Raw genomic sequence first — 25,459 nt, forward strand, 5'->3', positions numbered from 1 at the left:
CCTAATTAATAGCTATAATAGGTTATATATTTCATATAAATTCCTCCCAGCCAAAACCATAGTCTCATGTTCAATACGTACATTATGTTGTACTGAATATTCAAAGATATGAGGCTTTGCATTGTTTTGCGTCAGACCACTGAGCTACCTTTTTAAGATTAGGCTAAATAAAGATATGACGGACTTATTATGTACAAAAGCAGACACCGAACTATAACCTTTCTCTACTTAGAAGCAAAGTTTTATAGATTATTCTATCGCTACTGGGAAAAGTATATTCACAAAGATCGGGGCATTTTCTATTCGCAAAGCAGTTTCCATGACTGAAACAAAACTCAATGCAATTTTCCATTAGGCTAAAATGTCAGGTTTCCTTGGTTTAGTGATCAATTTGTTTTCCCCTAAAACAGATCAGATGTCGCCCTTATGATATAAAATGAAACTGTTTCAGTCTTTTACTGTGGTATAGATTTTGCTACCTGGGTTTGAATGGGTATTAATAGATTCAATAAAAGTTAAAATGAAAAAGTTAAAATTCTTATCAGCTAGTTTTTATTGTATTCAGTGCTCCATAATAGATAAACAAAAACAAACTGGAAAAAAAATCATAACCAGCATGATTTGGAGACTTACTGTGGAAAAAAAAATGCAATTCTATTTATTTATTCTGTTATTTATTAGAACAATTACTGCTTTGCCAGCAAAATAATTGTTAGGGGGATATTTCACAAATGCACTGTATATTTAAATTAATAGGAATAAAATAATACTGGAACCCACTGTTTCCAGTTATTGTGATTCTTAAACAAGTGGCAATCCAGTGGATTTAGAGTGTACTGGGGCAAGATTCACAAAGCGTCCTTCAAGTTTTAAAATAATTTTTCAAAAAATGCTGATAAAGCAGAATGCTGATACTATACAGCTGCACAGCAGAATGTTCTGCTTGGATATCTTCCACAGACAACAAACAAAGAGATATGTTTCCATAGTGTAATTTGTGCATGTGGTTTAGCTTGGCATGGAGAAAGATTTTCAGCCAACTCAGATCAATAGCTGGAAAATCAAAACGGTGACTCTGATCCTTGTTCCTGTACTGTATATACTGCACCCAATGTATGGGGATCTCAATATTCCCACAAAAGACAGAGAAATTTTACATAAATTTGCAACAAACTGAATTATAGTAATATAATTAGCTCTGAAATAATGTTAATTTATGAAACCATTCATAAAACTCTTTATATACATCATATAAATTTTTAAAAATAGTTCAGTAGACCTGTCCATTAGTAATATTTGTAGCCAAGATACCCACTTCATTTGAAGTAATTTAAAATATAAAATATGACTCTTTTTCAAAACCAATTGCTTTCAAGCACTTCTCCATATCTTCATTAAATGTCACTGAGCCACATACTAGTACAAAGGGTTTCCTTCTACATGTGTTCACCATACTCTTAATCAGGTTTTCATTTATTCGACCAAGGTGTGCAATCTCTCGAAAGCTCCATGGCAGATTTTTAAGTGACTGTTCCTAAAAGGAAAAATAGATAACGTGTGCAACATTCGCAAAATTCACAAAAATATATGATAAATTCTAAATTAAGACTTCAAAATGCATTTTCAGAACCTCACATCAATGGAACCAGTCTTGTTTGTCTAACACAGTCATTAGATTTGTAGAGACTTTATTTTAAAATAGAGTCCTACTCTTCTGTTTTAAAATGCTTCACAGAAGCTCCTAATTTAATAGTCCAAATCCAGCTAAATTAGTCACAACTAACTTTAGCTGGATCATTGTCATTCTTGGCTAATACGTAATGCATAGTTAAATTGATCCGAAGGTGAAGAAAATGTATTCATACAAGAAAGATTGAACCTTTATCAGGTTAAACCCAAAAATCATACTCTTCCTTCAAACTAGCTGATCAAAGCAGAAGTCTGAATAGTGTGATGACTTCTGAAACAATTGCTTGAAAATGTCACTCAGATATGCCCTGTAATGCTGTTAATATGGAATAAGTAGTTTACTGTCTCAGAAGCTCCATTTGTGCCATAAGAAATGCACAGGATTTATGTATTTGTAGGAAGACAGAAAATGTAGAGAAGGAAAAAAAACATAGAAAAAAAAGAGAGAAATGGGAAAAATGGCACTGGACCGTTAGCCGTCCTGTATAGATTGTTAAGCTGCTTTGTGTTCTCCAAAAGTAGCATGAAAAAACCTGAATCGGGCCCCAAAAATAACTGGCTCCAGAATTGAACAAGTTCTTCTTGTTGCCTGCTCTAACCCAATATCTACAACATAGGAAGTAAACTACTTTGGGATCTCAGGCCTTGAATTAATGTAGATGTGTGTAGAGATGCTGCAGCTAGATCACTAAAGTGCTAAAACTATTTAAAAGGGGATCAGGTGGAGAGGAAGTTCTTTTCAAAAATGGAAAGGGGTCTGAGCTGACTCTTGCAGGAGTGCGTTCCAGCGCTTATTACCAATACAGGATTGACCTCTCTCTGGGGTGCCTGGTGAAGGGATCTCACATAGTGAAGGCATGAAAAAAATAAATTTGCATCTGTTTGATCAAACTTTATCTTCAAAGATTGGTGCTGCATTTGCAGAGCTTCAATCAGGAAATCCTTCTTAACCCTACCTGGAGTCATCAGGGATTGAACCTGGGCACTCTGCATGACAAACACGTACTCTGCTGTTAAGCTACAATACAGAGTTACATTGAGAATACAAGTTTGTCATGAATTCATCACCTACCATTTGCAAAGCCCAAAATCAAATGAAGGGATTGTCTCAGAAATACCAAAGGACAATTTCCCAATCAAGTATTTACCTGGCTTAATACATAAAATGTCCTGATGTTCCAGAATCGAGACTGTTCTTGAAGAAGAGCTTTCATGTAAATATTTTCAAAAGTTCTGAAGCAGCCTATCAGAGTTACAAAAGTCTCATCATCTTCATTTTCGGTTATGTACTGGATAATAGGAAGCATTGGTGCTATGCCTGTCCCAGAAGCGAGCATGAGGAGTTCTCCATACTAAAAATGAAACAAAATGTAGCAAATGTGTCTTAAGTCATCAAAAAAAAGGAAACCAAATATTTTGCAAGATGAATTTATGATACCACTTCATCATTTTCTGTTAGGGAAAGGGATGGAGTAGAAAGGAGTGACATTCAAATATCTTGAGAATCCATTTGCGTTCAATGTTTTCTTATTCCTAGACTGAACCTCAGTGTTATCCCTGTGTTCCTAAGAAAGAGTCAATTGTTGTGTAAGCATCCACAGCTCTTCTCTTTGTTGTCCATTTAATGAAAGCAGCATCACCCTTTTGTACTGCAAACTTAGCCCCTATAGACTTAGAATAACATTATTGTCACTTTGAATGTACGCTAATCGGTATACATTATAATGAAAATTTGTTGCATACAGCTCTGAAAGGGTCGCCACTTCCAATATACACTACATAAACATGACAAAATAAATACAAAATTCTGCATATACCTACATGCCCACATATATGCCACCTGCATGTATGGCATATGATGCACATATACGAGTGGCTCTTGTTTTTTATAATAGAACAATGCTGCCAATTCCATCAGAGCGATTGATTGGAAAACACCATCACCCTCCTAGCTCACAAACAACTCTATGTGGGAATGTTTTAAAGACCTTCCTCTATAAATAAGGAGAGAAAGAACAGTGCAGAGTGGATGCAACTGGTGCAAGGCCTTACTGTAAAGTTGCAACAGTGTAAAACTAGAGTTTACTCTTTAATTACAAAATAATAAAGAATGGTGGTCAGATTTAAACTAACAAAAGGAGAATTTGGTTTTATATTACTTCGATTTAGATCAGAACGTGCTAGATGACTCCACCTAAGGTACATATATGTGTCACCAACAAAGAAATATGTTTTTTTTTGTTTCAGATGAACATTTGCAGTATAAACCTATATACAGGACCAAAGGAATACTTATGTAATGTTCTTTAGCAAGTGAATTTTAGATTTCAGCCTTAAATTATCTAGTTAATAAAAAAATCCATAAGATCATTATTTATTTGGATGACTGCTTTATAACTACATAATTTTGTATTCAGAATGATGTCTGAAGAAGGATGACTAGCAAGATCTTAAGAAGACGATGCTGTTAGCTATTAATTAGCACAGCCCTATACATGTTTAACCCATTGCTTGAGCTTGATGAGCACTGCTTTCAAATAAAGGGGACTAGGACCATGCTGGAATTATCCGTTTAACTTCATATGTAAGTAGCATTATTTAATCTGGCTGTATAAATGTTCCAGGGTGACTGCATTAGACGATTTGCCTTTAATTGCATGTGCAGTGGGATCGGGCTGTGATTCCATTACCACAGGATTTCCCCACATTGGCAACGTTAAGACACATGGACTTTAATTCCCATGCTAGCTGGGGAATCCTGGGGGTTGAAGTGCCTGTGTCTTAAAGTTGCCAAGGTTGGAAACTCCACATTATTGAATTTTGTACTTGGAAAGTATTTGCGTTCTCCCCTCTATTTACAGTATAGGTAATGTTGCCATAGGATCATACACTGATAGATGTGAATATGTACTTCAGTTGTATGCTACAATTTTTCTTTTTCAAATTTGAAAAATTATAGTAAATAATGACAATGTTTACTGATATATTTCTACTATTCTCAAAATTGGTTGGTCCAGTATGTAGAAAATGTATGGCTATGTTCAAATTACACTTTGTGACCCTCTTAAACTATTGTATGACTTCAAATAAATGACATTTTCAAAATCTTCAATCAGATATCCTATGGCTATTATGCTGTTTAATCCAAGACTTTAAGTTACAGGAATAAATTACATATAATCAAAGTACACCTGTTGTTAGTGATTCCAAAATAATAATCATAATATCTGGCAACATCCAGTTACCTAGAACTCTCTGTATATTAGTCCACATTGCGTTACCCCCACCCTCCTCCAATATGAAGCTCTCTAGATATAGCAGTCTTATAATTCCCCTAATTCCCAGCCAAAGGTAGGTATGATACTCCTCCTACTTTGGTTTCATACATAACTACTGAGGTACAATATTTGCCTTTGCCTTAGTGAAGTCATGACAGCATAACATTGTATGTGAACAAAGCAAATACCACCAGTAGTAATTCTATAATCACTAGATATTTAGTGGTAAGTAGTTAAGCCTGCCGCAGTGTGGGAATAACGCTAGGAAGAATTTAGCAGTAAGTAGTTGAAAGGAGAAATCATAGATGAAAATCCAGAAAAAAAGATTAAATCCCCCAATCTAAAAGTTGCACAAGAACTGATGATATTTCTAGAGTTAGGACTAGATGGTCAGGGCAGATTCATACATTTCCAGTGCAAACTTACAGTACACGCTCAGAAGCAAATAACTATTTCAGAGATATGCTTTTTCTAGAAGAAAAATACACTAACTTTAACACATTGCAAATCTTGATTGTTTACTGTATTTTCTAAGTCATTATGGTAAACAAACAAACACAGGAAAAATTCAGGAAACAGGAAATTGATTTATGGATTTTTTTCTTCATTTTTCAAAAACCAAAAATGAATCAATGTCAGTGGCTGTTTGCTATCTGTTATAGATATTACCTGATTGGCTGTATAAGGAAAAGCTCCGAATGGTCCTCTCCAAAAAATGGTGTCTCCTGTTTTCCATGATTTTATATATTGGGACATTAGTCCAGTTTTATAGCACTTTCAAAAGAAACAAGAGCCAAAGAAACAAATAAAAAAAAAAGATAAGAGAGGGAATACAAACTTTGAACCAGTAATTCGCATCTTCTCAATTGAAACTCATGTGACTTTTTTTAAAAAAAGCAGTTGGGTACATATGAATATGGGGAAAAAATTAAATCAGGGTGATACTTAAATCTAGCATTTGTGTGCAATGCTTCATTACATTAGATTTAAATTAAACGTTGTCTTTTGCTTTTATTCCTAATTGTGCAGAAAAACTGCATAAGTATTTTTAAACTTGCTCAAACTACAATTTGCAAGCAAGATTTTTTATTTAGTAGATATACTAATTGGCAGCAGCTGCAAGTAACCATTCATCTTCTGTGTATTTATAGAAACAAGAGAACATTCTAAGAAGTAAAATTCCAGTTGTGTTATTTTGCCTTGAGTCTTCTTTCAGTTATGAATTTTGAGTAGAAATGGATCTGTGACATACAGAAATTTGTTCACAATTGAAACCCTCAAATATTCATAAGTAACACTGGTAGGAAAGATTTTCATGCATAACAAAAGAAGTGGGATAATGAAAACCAAGATTGCCAATTTATATGTTATTGTGCCTAAATTTTGGGCAAATAACTTCCAACGGGAATCTAGCAAAATAACAGAATTTTGTGTAGCACCTTTAAAATTTAAATATTTATTATAGTGTAACTCACTGTACATGTTATAGATTCCTCTTCCTTAAATTTGCATTGTTTTTACCTAGCAATTAAAATAAACGATTTATTCTAATTTATCAATGGTAATTTCTACTGTTACATTTTGCATGTGGTATTAGACTGCTTTTAGGGTAAAAAACTGTGTCATGTTAAAAACCGTTGGCAAGTCTAGCCACAGTGAAGAAAATGGAATTAAATTAAAGAGGTTGGAGAATCAAGACTTCAGTTGCTATGTATCTCATGTAATGGAATATTGGTTTCAAGGGAGAAAATGTATTAAGAATAGATTTATTCTTCATCTCAATGCAGAAACAATCAAACTGGTTTATAATAAAGTCTTTTAAATAACAGAAGAAAAAAATCCTGCAGAGAAAAACTCTATACCGGGTTTTACCACCACCACCACCACCACCACCACCACCCCACACATACAAAAAAATCATAGTATTAAAGAATACTTCAAAAATAAGGATAAGGAAAGAAAATCACCACTCATGCACACTTAGCTGTACTGCAGTGCTCTAATCATGGAACACAGTGACATTTGAATTGCACTTGGGATAGTACCGCTAGTTGTAAAAGCAGTAATAATTATACTACTATTAATAATACACTACTTTCCAAAATTGTCTGGATTAAGAGACACAACAATCTACACCGAGCTATACAAATGATGGGCGTTTCCATCTCTTTTGTTACTGACAGAGAATAACAATGGTTTCAATGGGTTGAATAGGTTCTATAGGAAAGGTAAGCATTATTACAATCATTATTACTATTATTGTAATACAAAAAAAATCTATGTAATAAGCAAGCACAGTCAACCTATAAAGATAATGTAAATACAGATTAAATATAGTAAAACGTGTCAGAATAACTGAGTTGGAAGGAACCTTGGATGTCTTCTAATTGAACCTCCTGCTTGTCCAATCTGTCCTAAAAAGCCTCTAGTGATGGAGCACTTCTGAAGTTCCCCTGATTAAATGTTCTGTCAAGAAATTTCTTATTTCTAGATCAGACATCTCCTTGATTAGTTTCCATCCATTGCTTCTTGCTCTATCTTTAGGTGTTTTGGAGAATAGATTGACACCCCCCTCCTTTGTGGTAGCCCTTTAGATATTAGAACACTGCTGTCATGTCACCCCTAGTCCTTCTTTTCATTAAACTAGACATACCCAATTCCTGCAATCGTTTTTCATGTTTAGACCCTCTAGGGTTCAGAAAGATTTATCTATGGTTGTCTTGTACAACTTTAACATTTCTAAAGAAGTATATTGACACCAGAAAAACTAGCACCTATGGTAAAATCTTGAGGAGTTCAAACTCCTAGTAATGAGCAGAAGGGAATTTGATGGCTCATTATGATTTGCTTCAAGGATCTACTGCAACAAAAACTGTTTTCCACTAGGGTGTTCATACCTTGGTTTCTAACAATCTTTTTTTAAGTTGCAGGAATACATATTTCATTTCAGTAACAGAGACCATATTGAAACAAATCAGCTCTGTTATTCCATTTTACTGCTTTGTCTTACTGCCTAGGTTTGAGTAGGGCTTGGTATGGGGCAAAGGGAATACCAACAAATCAAAACTTTAATGGCAAGCCCCCCCAGTTCTAAAAAGCCAAAGCCGAGCACTCTTGGGGCATAAAAGATGACTGTTGCTGTGTCAAGCTGTTAATTTATAGAACAAAGGCACCTATTTACCTTTATTAAAACTTCAAAGAACCCTTCGGCATTCACAGGCGTAATTGGAGTATAAGCTCTCTGAACCTCCAAACCATTCACTACTCCTCTGAAGGAGAAAAAAATGAGAAAAGGAGCAAAGATCAAGGGATGGAATCTTGATTTGAATCTCAAACAATTCTTGTAAGTCCTGTACGGGGTTCTCGTAACAAAGGCTGCAGTCTGAAAAGCACTGCAGGCTGCCTTCCTCATCTCCATGGGTTATCTTCTGCCAGCCAAACAACAGATTATTCCCTCCCATTTTGCAGTAAGATCGCAGAGATCCAAGTATTGAAATAGGCTTTTTTTTTCTTCAACACAGTTATATTACCTCCTTAACAATTCTTCCCTTTCCTAAAGCCAGACATGGTATTTTATGTTGTACTGCTCTGCTGCTGCAAAGTAAGAAAAGAACAACACTGGGGAAGGTGAGGACTATTAATAGTTTGCAGCAGAAAAGGGTTTTCATCCTGGCACCATTGTTAAAAGAATAAATAACCAATGTGTAGAAATAAAAGTTAACAAATGATACCTGCTATGCTTAACAGCCTAATGTTTTTCCAATGAAATGTATTTATATATTGTATTTATAAGCCAGCCAATTCTGGACAACATTGGGCAGTAAATAATTATAAAAACCAAGTATAAAAACAATTGATCCAGAGAAACACAATGGTTAACCTGAGGGGAATAACCCACAATCAATCTCTCACCTAGCAAAGGAGCCCTCCAGTCCCCTGGCACAAATCCTAGGATACAGCTAGGTCTTAAAATTCTTAAATTTTAAGAAAAGCTGCTCCGCAGGGCAGGAGCTATTACAGAGAAAGCATGCTTCTGGGATTACATCAGGACACATTCTCAGCAGATAGGACATGGGGCATGACAACTCTGCCTGAATAGACAGGATAAGCAGAAACCATGGGAAACAGGCAGTCCCTCAAATAATGAGGCCTAAGCCATGAAGTTCTTTGTAGGTAATAGCCAGCACCTTGAATTATATCCAGAAGCTTGCTGGCAAGTAGTGTCGTGCGGTCCACAAAGCAGAAGCATTACATCAGGGCTTTCAAACTCACAGCCTGTGGGCCAGATGGATCATGCACTGGCCATGCCCACACCCAGTTTAGTAAAGGGGAAAAAGGTCCTGATATGTCACATGACGCCGCCGTGATGACATGAGTTTGACACCCCTGTATTATATGGACATACTATGGTAGGCCCATAACTGCCTGTACTGCAGCATTTGGACAATTGAATGATCTTCAGGGACAATCCACTCTAAAGTGGATTGCAATAATCTGTACCCAAGGTGAATATGTCATGTGACCATGAACCTCCTGGTTCAGAAATAAGCATAACTGGCGCAGCAAATAGATCTATAAAAAGATCCTCCAGGCCATAGTTGTCATCCACTAAATAAATAGGAGCTGAGAGTCCACGATAATCTTTAGGCCAGAGGTGTGTCCTGAATGCTACCACATCCAAAACTAAGGGTAATGTTTCCCAATTCCAACCAGGCCATTAACAGGGCACTGTCAGTTAGTTGAAGTTACCAGTTCTGGCATCTGGTGGTTTTATATAGTAGGCTTCTTCTCTGTGTTAGCCTTCATTCTGGCCCTTGCTGCAGCTCTTCCACCAGCATTTTCCATCACCACTGACACTTTCTGGGGCTACTCCTTGACTTATTAGGAATACACAGACAAAATACTTTAATCAAATCTTTCTCATTAATATTCTTGAATGCTTTTAAAAGTCCCAAGGGCTCAAATATTAAATGCCAGAATTGAGGAATTTTGGAAATAGAAAATCTTGGACAATTTGCTCCTTGATAGTGTAGGAATATTCATTCACCTAGATTCATTATCACATATCATATAACTGTAGACTATGCAGTATAAAATAAGCAGGTGGTTAAGATAGGTCTAACATCTTTGCAAGATACAAGTTTCATTATTAAGCCTGATAGGTAGGTAGGTAGAGATGTATGTATTTGTTCTCATTTTCTGGTTGTATTACCATGTTATTTTTCCAAAATGTTAATATCGAATAACAGCTTTAGAAATAACCCCGAATAGCAAAAATGGTCTTGCAGACTATAACTTCTGTGATACAAATGATGATTTAATCATGAAAGCCAGAGTTTTTGTCCTGAGGTTGGTGATATTCATTTATAGAAATGGATCTAAGTGCAGTCATTTCAAAAACTAGAAAGTGACTTGACACAGAATATCTTTGTCAACTTCCATTATCTGTCAAGTGAAAATCAATAACTGATAGCTGTGGAGTTCTATACAGTCCATATTATTATCATTATTAAGTTACGTGAAACATCTACCTACCAAAACAATTGTATAAGCTTAATGCAACTGCTTGCTAATAGCAGGTTTATTTATATGACTATTTTAATGGCTCACAGATCATTCAGCACATTGCACAACTATCTAACAATATGTCCATAGGGCAAATCCTGCCAGTTACTTTAACTAATAATTAATCTATTAATAAATAATTAATAACTAATAATTGTTGGGACATTGAAAGTTCCTATAATTCTTTGGAATTTCTTGGAGAAATGACAAAATACAATTATAATAAATACATACATTGACAAAGAGATAGTTTTATACTACATTTTATTTACCTAATAGCAAAACAGGATCACATTGTCCTTGTCAATCAATTCACCATAATTTTATACCCTCCTTTTTCTAAAAAGTGGTTTTCGTATGCACATTTAATTCTATCCCCAATAATAATGCAGTTGAAGGAAAATGCGACTACAAAGTAGCATATGCTATACAATTAACAAGATTAATAAGCTCAATGAATTCACACATTCTTTCAAAAGAATCACTTTGGGAGTGTGGTAATTATGAGGTACTCAGTATGAAATCTTTACAGATCAAGAGCAAAATTGAAAAAACAAAAACAAATTGCACACTCTGGACAATTTAGCTATAGATTTTGTACAGTACCTTAGCACAATATGTTGTCCTAAACTCAACCCCAAGCTGCTGTTTCCAGGCAATTTAAAAGTGTACTGGTAGGTGTCCTCAGTCAATTGAGTCACAGACCTTATGATGAAAGCCATAAATATTTCTGGTGTTAGGTCTGAATTGCTACTCTGCAAGAACAACAATAAATAATTACTATTTTAAACAATACCCTCCAAACTGTGAGCCAATTCAAATGTGGTATTACAAATAAAAAGAAAAATTTTAAAACCAAATACTATCATTATCTAATTCAATAGGTTCCCCTTTTTGAAATCCTATTTAAATTCCAACACCTATGTATCCAATTCTGAATTTGGCAATGCCTTTCCTGCTAATGAGGAAAGAAACCTAAAGACTGTGAGATTAGTAAAAGCAAAAAACCTCCAATATATAGCAATAGAAGGTATGGTAGAACACAAAATATGTAGACATTTTTCTGTCTTGCTTTTTCTTACATCATTTCTTTCAAAAGCAATTCCTTATTTTACACCAGACTATCTGCCTGCCATATTTCTCTTGGCAATGATTTCAATAATTCCAGGACATCATGCAAAATTATGTGTAAAGATCTGGTTAAAAGCTTATTTTCTAGACTTCTCAGTTTCACATAGACCTACCCGCATCCTCCAAAACAACAACAACCAATCTCCTCCCTCCTTTCATATTTTTGATGATACCATAAATTTAATATTTTTCAGAGCATGAAAACCACTGTATTCTTTTTGAATCTTTTTTAGCCTTAGAACTAAACATTTTGAACAAGAAAGTAATAAAGTATCTGTAAATTCTATATTGGAGGCTAAGAGAAATGGCTTCCAGGCTAGAATCTCAATCAACTCAATGCAAATAATGAAAGTCATAATCCTGATATTTTTATCTGTCAACCCTCACGTTCTCCTGATTTCTCCATCTGTGTACATTACCTCTGGTTTTACAAAATCATGAAACAATCTGTGCACTGTTTACTCACAAGTAAGTTCCAAGAACTTCAAGTAAATCTGTTTAAGCCTGTAGTTGTTCAGGTAGTCCCTGGTGTATGGCAAGTTGCTTAGCAATCATTTGAAGTTACAACAGACTTCCTCGGGGCTATTTATATAACCTGGATTAGAAATTATGATGGATCCCACTCCACATGGTCATGTGATTGCATTTTGGACATTCAGCAACCAGTATACATATATAGTCATTTGCAGCATCTAATGATCAATTTCTAGCAAAAAAAAAAAAAGCCCACTATGGGTTTAATGATTGTGGCATTTGCTTAACAACCTCAGTGATTCACTTCATGACTGCTGCAAAAAAGACCATAAAATCAGGCACGGTAATGTGGTGACTCATATAATGACCAGCATGATGGTGTTCAATGATGGTGATAGATCAAGGACCACCTGTACAGCACCATCCTGTGTGCAAGTGATATTTTTACTGAGTTCTAGGTTACAGCAGTTACAAAATAGAAGTCTTATTTGCAATAATATCTTTTCTAGCATTCCTCCAATACTTATTTATTAGGTATAATACTAATAATATATTTATTTATCTTTATAAATATGATATCTTGACTTAATTTGTACTTTATTAAATATTAATTTAATAGATATAATACTAATAATACAATAATCAAATCTCTGCATTCTTCCCAGTTCTGGGAAATTTGAGAAGCTTGACTGTATTTTAGAAAGCTAAAACAGGGTAATCCTTAATCTAGGGAAAAATAGGTGTCAGTATGGAGAATGCTTGAATTAAATTTTTCCCCAGAGCGTAACATAGAGTCTAGTATTCATTCCTCTACTTGAATTTTGATCCCAAATGTTTCTTTATCTTTTTGATAGATGTTTTAAAGAAATTACAAGCAAAATAAAAGAGAGTGAACACCCTGGTTTTGTATCTTTAATTATCGGAAGACTTGTAGGGAGAGTTCTGGTTTGCTGTAATCTGTGCTGTAAATAAATAAAAAAAATAGGTCTACGTAAGGCAGGGGTGTCAAACTGGATTTCTTGGAGGACTGGATCAGCATTGTAGTTGTCCTCCATAGGCCAGCTGGGGGCGGGGCGGGGAGGAAGAGATGGGCCACCTGGCCTCCTGCAGCACCCTGCCAGCCAAAACAGGCCTTATGGGGACTGCCCTTGGCCCCCTGTGGCCCGTTTTTGCTAGCAAAGGCCCCACGGGCTGGATCTAAGCACCCCACAGGCCACATCCGGCCCACAGGCATTGAGTCTGACACCCCTGAGGTAAGGCATTCAAAAGGGTGCTTTGCAAAGTATGAATACGACATCCCCTTCAAAGTACTGAAACAGCTGCATCCTTTGGTAGAGCTGTGTGGCTGCTTTTGTGGGGAATGACAGATAAATGAAACAACTCTGCATGCACTTTCAACACAGGGGCTTCATTTACACGAATACAATTTGTGAAGCATCTCTTTGAAATGTTTTACACAGCCTTAGTAATTTTAATAATAATCTACTTGCTGCTTCTTTCTGGAGAGAAGGCTTATATCTCCTTTTGCTTTGGCTTCTTCCCACTTCTTTAGGTCTTCCTGATATATATCATAAATGCAGGGTTTGCAGCCACTGCCACAGCACTGAGATGACAGTGGCTCTCTGGGCTTCAGAGATAGCCAGATGTCTTCACTCTGATCCATTACCTACAAAACACAATCCAACATTATTCCATTTAAAATTACTGAATGGGGATGATTTCTCTCTTCTGCATCAGACATGGAAGCAAGTGTCATCAAGTGTAGAATGACTGCAGGGCATATGATGTACTGTGATGCAGTTAGGCAGCACTGGAATTTAAATGAGAAAAGGCCACATTCAAAAGCCACCTTTTTAATAAAGTTTTTTGACATTTTAGGCTCTATCCTATTCAGACCAGCTTACCTAACAGGTTTGAGGTGAAAAAAAACCCAATAGGGTTGTATTGAGCCTCTTAATAAAGATTATGAATTAATGTACAACAAACTATGTCTTGCCATGGATCGGAAGTTTCATCCTTTTTGGGGACAAAACTGGCATAAAAAATCAGAACAGATAAAACAGTAGCACCATAAAAAAAAAACCCACTAATTTTGATTTTCTGTGAATGGAGGTTTAGGATTCTAACATTCTTTTAGTCATATTAAGTTTTAAAAAATATAAAACAGGAACTAGGAATAACCTAAAAACTAAGAATAAAATTGTGTTGTTAGTTAAAGCTAAATTTATATCTCTAACCCAAACTAAAATGGCCCAAATCTGAAAATATTATACAGGTAGTCTTTGACTTACAACACTTCATTTAGTGACCGTTAGAAGTTACAATGGCATGGAAAAAAAGCGACTTATAATCGTTTTACGACCATTGCAGCATCCTCATGGTCATGTGATCGAAGCTCAGATGCTTGGCCCCTGACTCATATCTATGATGGTTGCAGGGTCGCAGAGTCGTGTGATCCCCTTTGTGACTTTTTCACATGTAAAGTCAGTGGGGAAGCCAGATTCATTTAACAAAACCATGTTAACTAATTTAACAACTGGAGTGAATCACTTAACAGCTATGGCTCTTGTTAAATGGGGCAAAACTCACTTAACAACTGTCTTGTTTAGCAAAGGAAATTTTGGGCTCAGTTGTGGTCGTAAGTCGAGGACCACCTGTACACTATTGATACCCCAACATTTGTGAATTTAGAGCTGTCAAGAAGTCAAGAAGAAAAAAATGGTAGCTTGCCACTGAGGATGTCTATTTCAGTTAACAAATGACAGCAATCAACCATTTTAATTGATTTTAACAAGAACATGGCAGAATCTGGTAACATCCAAAGACATGACATCTACCTGGGTGTCAGAGCTGCCATTCCATGCCAGCCATGCCTCGCAACATGCCAGCGTCTGCCAAGGCTACCAGAGGAAGGCAGCTGCTGGGAGGGCTAGCTTCAAGGGAATTGAAACTACTCATCATGCGGTACCGTAAGAGCCGCCAGCAGTTCCAAGGTCACAACATGGAATGCAACACCATCTTGCCCGCTAACCCAGGGACTGTTACCCAATTTGTTTGAATGACAGATACAGATAACCAAGTGTAAAGGGGCAAAAGGAAAAAGTTAATCAAGTGCTTTGGAGGCTAAAAGTTAGAACCAGCTTCCCTACGCTGTTATCAAATTGCCTTGGTAAATAGTGTACACTTTGTAGCCATGGCCTCCAGAGTCTTTCTTTGCTAACTGACTGACTTGGGATGGCTGACATTGAGTCTGAGAAGAGGATTTGCATATTAAAGGCAGCCAAATGCCCAAGCTACTTTGCTATATGCGGATATGAACATTTGAACTTGTGGCAGGGTGCTAAAATGACAGGCTGAACAGTGTACAAGTGTACCAGATTTCTACCTGTTAAATGGTTATTGGACAATGGACATTTTCTCATTATTGACTTAAAGTTGGCCAAAAACCACACTGGTAAAAGTTTGTTCTCCCTGTAGCCTATTCTGCCTCTATTGATTTTGTTGTTACTGCAATTATAAAATATCCTTCCAAAATAATGATCTGCAAAAGTATTCCATAGGCAGCATAGTTGGTTTCAGACATTGCTTTGTTTTGGTCATGCCCAGTGGGAATTTTTTGTTTGGGATATGGACCAAAAACATGACTGTTCTTGGAACAAAGTAGCTTAAAGGCATAGAAGAATGGCAATATGCCAAGGACAACAACTGTAGCAACTGAGTAGCGAGTGTGGAGGAGAAAAATACTGGGAAAATCGGGGATGGGAGGAGAAAATAATTCAGATGTCAACTATCTCTACATCTGTTGAAAAAGCAAGTTGGTCAAAAGTGCAAGATCCCCCACATTCCCCCTATCCTGCTGACTTAATCCTTTTGCGGATCAGCTGCCCCATTCTTCTGTGTCTCATTGTTTAGGTACATCTCAAATACTCTGGACGCTGCATGTTAGGAAGGGCATTGAGAAACTGAACTGTGGCCATATGAGAGAGTCACCAAAATCAGCAACCAAAAAGAAAAAATTCTGAAGAACAATAAGTGATGGGAACATTTATTGATTAAAAGATGGCAGGGAAACATAATAATTGCCTTCAAATATTTCAAAGGCAGTAGAGGTCAGGGCAGAATTGTTCCAGGACACAGGACAAGAAGCAAAGGAATTAAAATACAAGGAAGCAGATTATAGATCAGGAAAAACATCTTAATGGCAAGTTATTTCACCATGGAAGAGACTGGCTTAGCATTTTTTTTGGTGGGGGGAGGGGAAGGGAGGTTAAACAAAAACAGGATACACATCTGTCAGGTATAGGTTGGCCCGATTTCAACATGATGGGTATTACTGGGTGATTGTATCCAGCTCCTTGTAATCTGTGCTATGCACACAATGCAAATGAAATGAGTGAGTGTCAATCATCTGCCTGCCATATTGAAGCTAGGACTGTTACTGTAGATTCCCTGATTTAAGCTGGAAGGTTTTCCAACCCTTCATCCTGTGAATCTATACCAAGGGTCTCCAAAATTAGCCACTTTAAGACTTGTGGACTTCAACTCCAATTCTGGGAGTTGAAGTCCACATGTCTCAAAGTGACCAGGTTTGAAGAAGACCCCTGATCTACGGGCTGTGCAGAGATCTTGTGAGGGGATTGATGGCATTTGTCTTTCTCCACTTCCCCTCCAAAATCACCCTAGGGTCCCTCCCAATATTGGCCAGAGCAATTAAAACATTCAGAGATTTCTTTCAGATGAACAGTGGGTAATCAAACAAGCCTGTTTGGTGCACGCTCCAAAATAATACGACACACCTCACACTTCATTTTACATGCCTTCAGAGGCTCTCGGATGGTATTGGAATAAGGGGAAATGCTACTGATATGCTGGTACAGCTAAGCATGACTGAAAGCTACCTCACTCATGGGGGTGGGGAGTAGCTGAAAAAGATACTGCAGAGGCATCTTCAATCAGAATAGAGTTGGAAGGGACCTTGGAGGTCTTCTAGTCCAACAAACACCCATTCCCCCCCCCTCAAGCAGGGGACCCTAAACCAGCGGTCTCCAACCTTGGCAATTTTAAGACTTGTGGACCAGAGTTGACGCCCACAAGTCTTAAAGTTGCCAAGACTGGAGACCCCTGCCCTAAACCATTTCAGAAAAAATGACCGTCCAGTCTCTTCTTAAAAGCCTCCAGTTATTGAAGCACCCACAACTTCTGAAGGCAACCTGCTCCACTGGTCAATTGTTCTGTTAGGAAATGTCTCCTTAGTTCTATGTTGCTTCTCCCCTCAATTAGTTTCCATCCATTGTTTCTTGTCTTCCCTTCGGGACTGGTGCTTTGGAAAAATCAGTTGACCCCCCCGTCTTCTTTGTGGAATATTGCTACGATGTCACCCCTAGTCCTTCTTTTCTCTAGACCAGCCATACCCAATTCCTGCAACCGTTCTTCATACGTTGGCGGGACAATTGGGGACAATAAAGGCTGCCCGCCGCTTGAAGACTTCGCTCTCTTCCCGTACTGAGCAGAGACCAGAGTCTTTGAGCCTGCGTGGCCCCGCCCCTTCGGGAAGGATTGAAGAGGCTCAGCCCCGCCTCCCTCCCGCTAGCTCTGCCCCGCTCGGGAAAAGCGCCCCGCCCGTCCGCCGTCAATCACCCAAGCTGCCCGCCTCCTCTCCCGGCATGCTTTTCGCAGCCGGATCCAAAAATGGCTGCTGCCCTCTGTCTTCGCTGAAGTGACCGGGACGGAAGATGCTGGCGGCGCGGCGGCTGGTTAAGCGAGACGGGTGCTGGGCGCCCTGGGGGCAGCGCCGCAACAGGGGCCTGTACGGGCCGAGGACCCTCAGGCGTCCCTTGCCTCGCACACCCTGGACTCTGAAAGGGCCGCCGCCCGGGGGTGCCCTGCCATGGTACTTACGGAGACCGCCGCCCGTGCGGGAGCAAGTACCCGAGCTCGACACGGTGACGTACGCGGAGAAGATGTACCGGGTGCCTTGGCTGGCCAAGCCGACCTTCCCGAAGTGGGAGAGGGGCTGGCACGACCCTTACCATCGCCAGAGTATTCCGTTAGAAGAGCTGCCGGACTACAAGAGCCGGCCTTGCTACGAGTTTCACCGCAGGAGCCGCTTGGAGGAAGGTAGGTTGCCGGGGGCGCGCGGGCGGTGGGCGGGGCTTGGTCAAGGACGCCCCACCCCCCCTCGCTTTCGAATGGGGGGGGCGATTCGGTTATGCTAATAGCAGTCGGCAAAACGGGCTGAAGTAAATTTGAGTTGAAACTGCAAAAATCAGCGAACAGGCACTACATCTTTATTTGTATGACAAGGGCTGAGGCTCAGGGATGGGGGGAAAAAACGTTATTTCGATACAGGTAGCCCTCGGATTTACAACGGTTCATTTAGTGACCGTTCTAAGTCACAGCGGCATTGGGAAAAAAGCGACTTACCACTGTTTTTCATACTTACGACCGTTGCAGCATTTCCATCCCCACCCCACCCCACAAGTCATGGGATTTACATTCGGATGCGCAGTTTCCCAGGGTTGGTGACCTTCTGACAAACAAAATCGATGGAGAAACCAAATTCACTGAACAACCATGTTACTAATTTTGCAGCTGCAGAGATTCACTCAGCAAAGGCGGCAAGAAAGGTGGTTAAATGGGACAAAACTCACTTAAACAAATTCCTCACTTAGCAACATAAAGTTTGGGCTCCGTTGTGGTCGTAAGTCGAGGACTACCTGCAATGACATTCGTTGTATGCATATTTTAATGTTGTTTTTGTGTCTTGGAGTCAGCTGTTGACTCCCAGTGACTGCCTGGAGAAATCAGTGTGATTTTTCTTGGCAACTCTTGCTAAGGCTTGAGAGTGACTGGCCCAAGATTGCCCATTGGGATTAAATGACTCATGATCTCCCACTTTTTAACTTGATGCCTTAACTATTACATCAGGTTGGCTCTCTATGCTTACATATATCTGTAAACAGATAGTATGTAATATTGTAAAAAAAAAACTAGTCCCATCTGATTCTAGGATAGCCACACTGGCCCAATTAGGTGCAAGGTTATTTCCATAGCAGCTCAAGCCAATATCCATTTACTATACTTATTGTACTTATGCCATTTTCATGCTCTTACGAAGTACTTTGCCTTTGTAATTATATTCTTTTTCTACTTCTGTAATCAGATGTGGAAGTAGTAAACAGTAGTTGTCATTGATGGAGGGAATTGAGTATTGTGTATAACATGAAAAGCATATATTCATTTCTCTGTGTTAATATGTACATATTTATTTTGAGGTGTGAAGCAAGCATTGTGGCTAACCAAAGCAAAGCTAATCAAAGGCTTACCTCCCCCAATACTTACCATCATGAATGACATAACTCACCTGTTGGAGGACCAGGATGAGATAATTCTAAATGCAATTTCTCATGCTCGTTTTTGGGCTGACACTGAAGATATTTCCTTTGATAAATACAGGTATGTTTTAAGCCTAAATTTTCTTTGTAGCTTCAGAGTTGTTGGTGCTCTTTGTCATTCTTTTTAAACAAGTTTTTTAAACAAGTTAAAATTAAACAAGTATGTTTAATTGGATAATATCTCACAGTAGCTTCCAAAAATGTGTAAAAAATATGAGCGCTGCATTCTCTGAGATGCTGCTTATTATACTTTCACTGGTTTCTGCCTGTAAAAGTAGGTAGTTCATCCTCTTAAATGACTCAGAAATGCTGTGTTGGATATATGTACAAGTATGCTTCCATGTAAGTTGTGTGAAGTCACCATACATGAGATGGCCATATTAAATTGTTTGATAAATATTTTTTTAATTTTATAAAAGCATTTTTTTTACTAGCAAGATTTTGGGAAATATTTTTCTGAGCTTTTACCTTGTATTCCTTGCATAATGCCATATGCCTGTTTGAAAATGTTAACCTAGGCAACTGCAGGTGGTTATTGCCAATGTACAAGGTACTTTACAAAGAAAAAATAGACAAATTGTTATTCCAAAGGTTTATAAGGATAAGCAACATGGTGCCCCAGTAAAAGTATCTGAATCCTCATTAGATTAGAAAATCTCACATACTTTGAGGAGAGAAAAATGCACAGGATCGCAGAATGTCAAAATCTAATACAACTTGGTCATCTTATGAGATTTAGACCATTTTTTAAACTTGTGTTTAGTTTTTGATTGCCTTGCCTAAAAATGTTACTGTCCACAATCTATCACTTAAAGAAAAAAGGTAAACAAAATGAGTGCAAAATATGTTTTATTTCAGTTTTATGACTTCATTACTTTATATGAATGGATGTTTTTTTTTTTCTGAAATAAGAGGAATTCTAAAAAGGCTTCGAAAGGGCAGGTATTTTCTTGACTTTGTTTTAAAACTGAAAAAAAAATGAAACAACAGTTTTGAATGTATGGGAAGAATTTTGCAGTAAATTTTATTTGGTTATTCAGGATTATATATTGAGAGAAGGTATAACATTATTTCTATCTTTCCCAATTATTGTCCCTCTCTATAATTAGAAAAGGCAGAATAGATTTGGAAAATAAGTATAATTTGTAGTTATAACCTTTAAGATAATTTGTATAAACTTTATTGTAACAGTTGAAGTATCAGTAACTTAAAACCAGTTGGATTAATAACAAAAACATGACATGTTATCTCATGTACATTTATAACTATCACCTTATTTTGTGTTTGCCATTTTGCAAATATTACAATAAATATCAGTTAAGAAAATCCTGATTCAGTGAAACTTCTGGCTTGGATCTAATTATCCTCTTGTTCTGAAGTCCTGTGCTTCTGGAAAACCTGCTCCACTTGTGCAGGTCAATGACTGTCAAGTTCCCCTCATTGAGTAAAAGAATGATGTCCCAAGACTACAGAGCAACAGCTACATGGGAACGAGGTTAGTTAAAACTGTAAGCTTTCTTTATGGCAAGCATAATGTTAATAAACTGCAGAAAACTAAGGATAAATATTCCAGATTATCTTCTGTGGTATAAAGGTTTGTCCTGAATAGAGGGGAGGATTTGTTTCTTCATATTTGAAGCAAACAATTCCTAGAGAAGAGGGACTTCACTGATCTATTTGTATGTGTGGGTGGGGAGACAATGCAGGCATTGGGTGGATTAAATTCCACTACCAGTTATCAAAAATCTATAGATTTTTTTTACAAAGATAGAATGCATAGTTAAAACAAATATAAAGCAGTTTTGTATTCAAAGAACAATGTTAAACTCAGATTTCAAATGTCATTTTCTGATAGTAGCTGAGCCAGTGTAGGTTGGTAGATCAATAGAAGTACTTGATGTTGTCCCTATTCAGATTCTCTATGATTTCCAGAATTGGAAAAGAACAATAGCCATTTGGGAAGTGTTCATTAAAAGTTTTTTTATCTCTCATTTTTATAATATCTGGCTTATAACGAACTAACATAAATTATTTTCTTTTATAGAGTCTACTCTCATTCAGATTAATATTACCGGTGGAAAGCTTCTGAATGCAGTAAATTGTCTACAACCTATAGCATCCAGTGATGAGATATTAGCCACTGAAGATTATGATTTAGAAACTTTCTATCCTATTTCACCTATAATTGATCTTAGGGAAAAGAATGTATACAAAATAAAAAATGACACTGGTAAGATTAAACACAATCAGTTTCACAATTTCTTAATTTGTATATGTGAATCTACTAAATGAAATATGAGAGTAAGAAAGTCTTAATACAAAGAGTTGAATGAATGTAACCGAAGCATCAAATGTCCTAAGTAACTGTCCAAAGATTGTGGATTATATGCAGATGGTCTTCTTTTGCAGTGAGTTGTGATCTTTTACTAAATTATTCCCTAATTTTATATAGGTTTCAACAAAAACTACCCATATCCTTATCCTCATACATCTTACACTATTGAACGTGGAAAAAGGGAGAAATCGGAACATTTACAAGCCAGAGTTTTGATGTTTGCTTTTGGGAATGCTCTAGCCAAGGCTAAGGAACTTTATGGAGTAAGTAGTATAATTTAGAAGGAAAAACTATGACTTGTCATAACTGATCAAGAGATGCTGGTTATTTTTGCTCTTGAAAGTTCCATTAACTGCACTTCATCAATATTGGTCCATTAACTGCTAACATGAAATATATACAGCTTCTGCAAATCTTGATTTCAGAATTCGAGAAAAGAAAGGTGAAAAGTTACAAATCTAGGACATAACTTGTTTGGTTCTTAATAAACTTGAGTTTTATTGGCTGGCTGTGTGAAGGCACATAATCAACGTGAAGGCACTGTGAGAGTAGTAGAGCTGACAATACTGAGTAGAATGATCAAAGGTAGCAAATTCATATTGCTGATCATATAGATGTTAGGATCATAGTACATAATTTTGGATTTTAACGGGCAAATGGAATTTTAAACGTTGTGAATGTATGAGATAGATGGATGTATTTTTGAATTTCCTGTGTTAAAGATTTAATAATTTCTATAACATTTGTAATTCCTGAAGAGTTATGACTACTATAAGAGAAATTCATGAGATTGAAATGGTTTTGGTATATCATCTAATGTTGGAGATGACAAAAGCCAGCACTACTTTTCCTATTTGTTATGCTGTGGAAATTTGGCCTGGCAACATCACCGGTGGGTTTTCTGCTACATACAAGGTCATCATCAGTCAAGATACAAGCAGGAATTTGTGTTTGTTGAATCTGCATGTTACATAGATCAGGAAAGCATGCCAGCAATTGACAATGGTGTGATGGCCATGTATCTGCCTAATGCCCAGTCATAACTTCCTAATATGTGCGACAGCCCAGTTTGTCTCCCCTTAAGCTTCTCATACATTTTCTTTTTTTCCTTGCCTAGGATGAACCCAAAGTCTTGGAGAAGCCAGTCGTTGTTCAGAGTGTTGGTACAAATGGTCAAGCTTTCCACTTTGTAGTGTTTCAGTTAAACACAACAGATTTGGACCCTAGCAATGGTGTTAAAAACCTGGCCTGGCTGGATGAGAATCAGCTTTTGTATGAGGATGCCAGGAAACGCCCAGAAATCAAGAAGAAAATAGTTCTGGTATGTTGTGAAAGTGAAATTACTTGTTAATCAAGCTATTGCCAAAAGAACAGTTAGCTTTTTAATTTGGTTAGGAAATGTTTATTATTGGTTAGATCTATGTTTGGCTTTTTCTCCAGGAGCTCAAAATGACTTATGTCAGAGGAGCTCAGTCCTTATCAGAACCACATGATGAAGTAGATGGGCTAAGAGAGTGCAAGTGACTGATTAAAAGCACTTAAGCTTTCCACAGACAGTAGAGAATGAATTCCCTAGTCCTAATCCAACATCTACACCACCCTGGCTCTCATACAACTGCTTTTAAGGCTAATGCCGTTAATGGTAAAGCTATTTTAAAGTTTTCAAAGCTGTATTACTGTAACATACTGTACTGGTCTGAAAACCATACTTAATGCAAAATGTAGCCACTAGGCAACACTAGGATGCAAAGCTTGGGACCAGATTCTCCTAACTTATATCAGGTTCTCCCACTACATCAGTCATCTGTGCTTGGCTTGCAAACTGCTGTATGGTATGCTAATATCAGTGAAGGACAGCCTTCTCTCTGGTGCCTTTTGTCCTGTGAAATGACCGTTCCCTACTATACATCAAGCATTGTTTTTTTTTAAAAAAAAATCATCCTATTTAGTTTGATCATTCCCAGCCATATGTATGCTGGATTTTTTTTTTACAAAAGAAAAATATGTATCTAATTGAATGTATAAAGTGCTTCAGGAATATTTACAGTGAGTATAAATATGGTTCTAATATTTTTAAAATTAAAAATCTTCCTCCCCTGGAATAGGGTATTTTGGAAGTCCTTTGACAGAAACCATCTCCAGTGTTAGAGGGTGGTTCAAACAGATCGTATAAATCATTATACGTGGGACCGTTTTAATGCTATGACATGCTTTCTAGAATGCATGTCCATCTCTTTAACACTGGGTCAGAATTCCTAACGTGTTTTGTCTCATGGTGAAAATTGTAACTGGTTGACAGTTGTCAAAGTTTCCAAAAGGCAGAAATCCTATTACTTACATTGCTGGTCTTATTTTTTTCTGATTCATTGACGAGAAGAAAACTTTCTTGAAGGGAAAGAGAGAATGTATCATTAAATGCAGTAACACAGTGCAACGTTTAGATGCTGTCCTAATTTGTGTGCCAGACATTGAAATATCGGGTTTTTTCTCTACAGATTCCTGCTGGAATACATGGCTACAATCCAGACACATTCAAAAAATTCCTGGCACTCTACTTGCACGGTGTTGTGTGAACAGGTCCCAAGAAGTCTAAACTCAACTTGTTCTTCCTGAAATACTACAGTAGATGTACAGTTAACACAAGACTGAAAAGGATATGTTATTTTTAATAAAAGATATTTTTAAATACATGTGTTAAAGCTTAATTCTTTTAAGAATTAGAGTAAGATTTGATGCAGTGTTTCAAGGAGGCCACAGTTTGGGGGGGAAGAACTAATTAAGTCAAAACTTTTAACCACTTTGAAGGGTCTTTTAATTCACAACATTGGATGTGTATACTGGAAGGTATATCAAATTAGGATGATTTTTAATTTAAAATTTTAATTTAAAGCAGATCTATCTGGTGAATGGATTCAGGAAAGTGTGGAAGACAAGGGAGTTACATTCTTGCCTAAATATGGGGAAACGTGTTTCTTTGAATTTTATTTCTCAAAAACCATGTTTCACTCAAAACAGTTTGGCAACTTATCCACAGCGTGCTTGTTCCGGATTTGAAACAAAACACTTCTGCTTTGAGCTATTAAAGGAAAGAGTTTTCCCTGGGGTGTTCTCTTGTGCCATAGGAAGTGCTATAATGGTTGTATTGGGGGGGGATTCATGCTTACCTAATTAAAATAGTTTAGGCTTATAAAAACTGACAAAGGTATATTGCAACAGGTATTTTCCATCCAAGCTCAAACGTGTAACTTTCCTAAAATGGAATATTAACTATTTTATAATGGGTTTGTAGAGAATGCATTTTTGGGTATTACTGAGCATAATGTTCTGTCTTAGAAAACTTATTCAGTTTTCTAGCAGAAAACTGCAGAATTATTCAGCATAAAGTCTGTAGAGATTCTCAGTCATCCGGGTCATGGTTGTCCCAAAGGTGCTTTTGCGCCATTGGGGCAATCATGACTGGATGACTGAGAATCTCTACAGACTTTTAGCTGTCCAATTTGGGATGAGCACCCTTTGAATGGTGTGGGAGGAGGAATGGATTTCCAGAGGAAAAAGTGCAGACTACAGGAACCAGGAGCACTACTGAGGTGACC

General features: G+C 37.4%; 2 protein-coding genes across 7 annotated transcripts; one reads left to right on the forward strand and one right to left on the reverse strand.

Moving 5' to 3' along the window:
* Nucleotides 1–529: 529 nt before the first annotated feature.
* CYB5RL (cytochrome b5 reductase like) lies at nt 530–18,254 on the reverse strand. Of its 6 annotated transcripts, none has more exons than XM_026707141.2 (7): nt 18,036–18,254; nt 13,624–13,803; nt 11,139–11,287; nt 8,149–8,236; nt 5,637–5,741; nt 2,838–3,041; nt 530–1,534 (listed from the first exon to the last, which is right to left on the reverse strand). In XM_026707141.2, the coding sequence occupies exons 2-7, from the start codon at nt 13,798–13,800 to the stop codon at nt 1,331–1,333; spliced, it is 927 nt and encodes a 308-aa protein (XP_026562926.1). In that variant the 5' UTR covers nt 13,801–13,803; nt 18,036–18,254; the 3' UTR covers nt 530–1,330. The 6 variants fall into 6 exon arrangements, with proteins under 6 accessions (XP_026562926.1, XP_087786077.1, XP_026562928.1 ...); XM_087929951.1 differs by lacking the exon at nt 18,036–18,254 and adding an exon at nt 17,549–17,699; XM_026707143.2 differs by lacking the exon at nt 5,637–5,741.
* MRPL37 (mitochondrial ribosomal protein L37) lies at nt 17,778–24,552 on the forward strand. The gene is made up of 7 exons (XM_026707140.2): nt 17,778–18,254; nt 19,412–19,592; nt 20,911–21,026; nt 21,576–21,761; nt 21,984–22,129; nt 22,984–23,187; nt 24,362–24,552. Exons 1-7 carry the CDS (start codon nt 17,870–17,872, stop codon nt 24,437–24,439), a joined length of 1,296 nt encoding a protein of 431 aa, XP_026562925.1. The 5' UTR covers nt 17,778–17,869; the 3' UTR covers nt 24,440–24,552.
* The last annotated feature ends 907 nt before the right edge of the window (nt 24,553–25,459 follow it).

This window comes from Pseudonaja textilis, chromosome 3 (assembly GCF_049901715.1).
Source record: "Pseudonaja textilis isolate UNSWEBS1 chromosome 3, rPseTex1.2, whole genome shotgun sequence".
Lineage (NCBI taxonomy): Eukaryota > Metazoa > Chordata > Lepidosauria > Squamata > Elapidae > Pseudonaja > Pseudonaja textilis.

Coding starts and splice junctions, on each gene's coding strand:
- CYB5RL (XM_087929951.1), bottom strand. CDS start 17,572: ATGAAGAACGGTTGCAGGAATTGG. Junction 11,288..13,623: donor TCTCCAGAAAGAAGCAGCAA/GTAGATTATTAT, acceptor TTGTTCTTGCAG/AGTAGCAATTCAGACCTAAC. Junction 3,042..5,636: donor TTCCTTATACAGCCAATCAG/GTAATATCTATA, acceptor TTTCATTTTTAG/TATGGAGAACTCCTCATGCT.
- MRPL37 (XM_026707140.2), top strand. CDS start 17,870: ATGCTGGCGGCGCGGCGGCTGGTTAAGCGAGACGGGTGCTGGGCGCCC. Junction 21,762..21,983: donor CAAAATAAAAAATGACACTG/GTAAGATTAAAC, acceptor AATTTTATATAG/GTTTCAACAAAAACTACCCA. Junction 22,130..22,983: donor AGGCTAAGGAACTTTATGGA/GTAAGTAGTATA, acceptor TTCCTTGCCTAG/GATGAACCCAAAGTCTTGGA.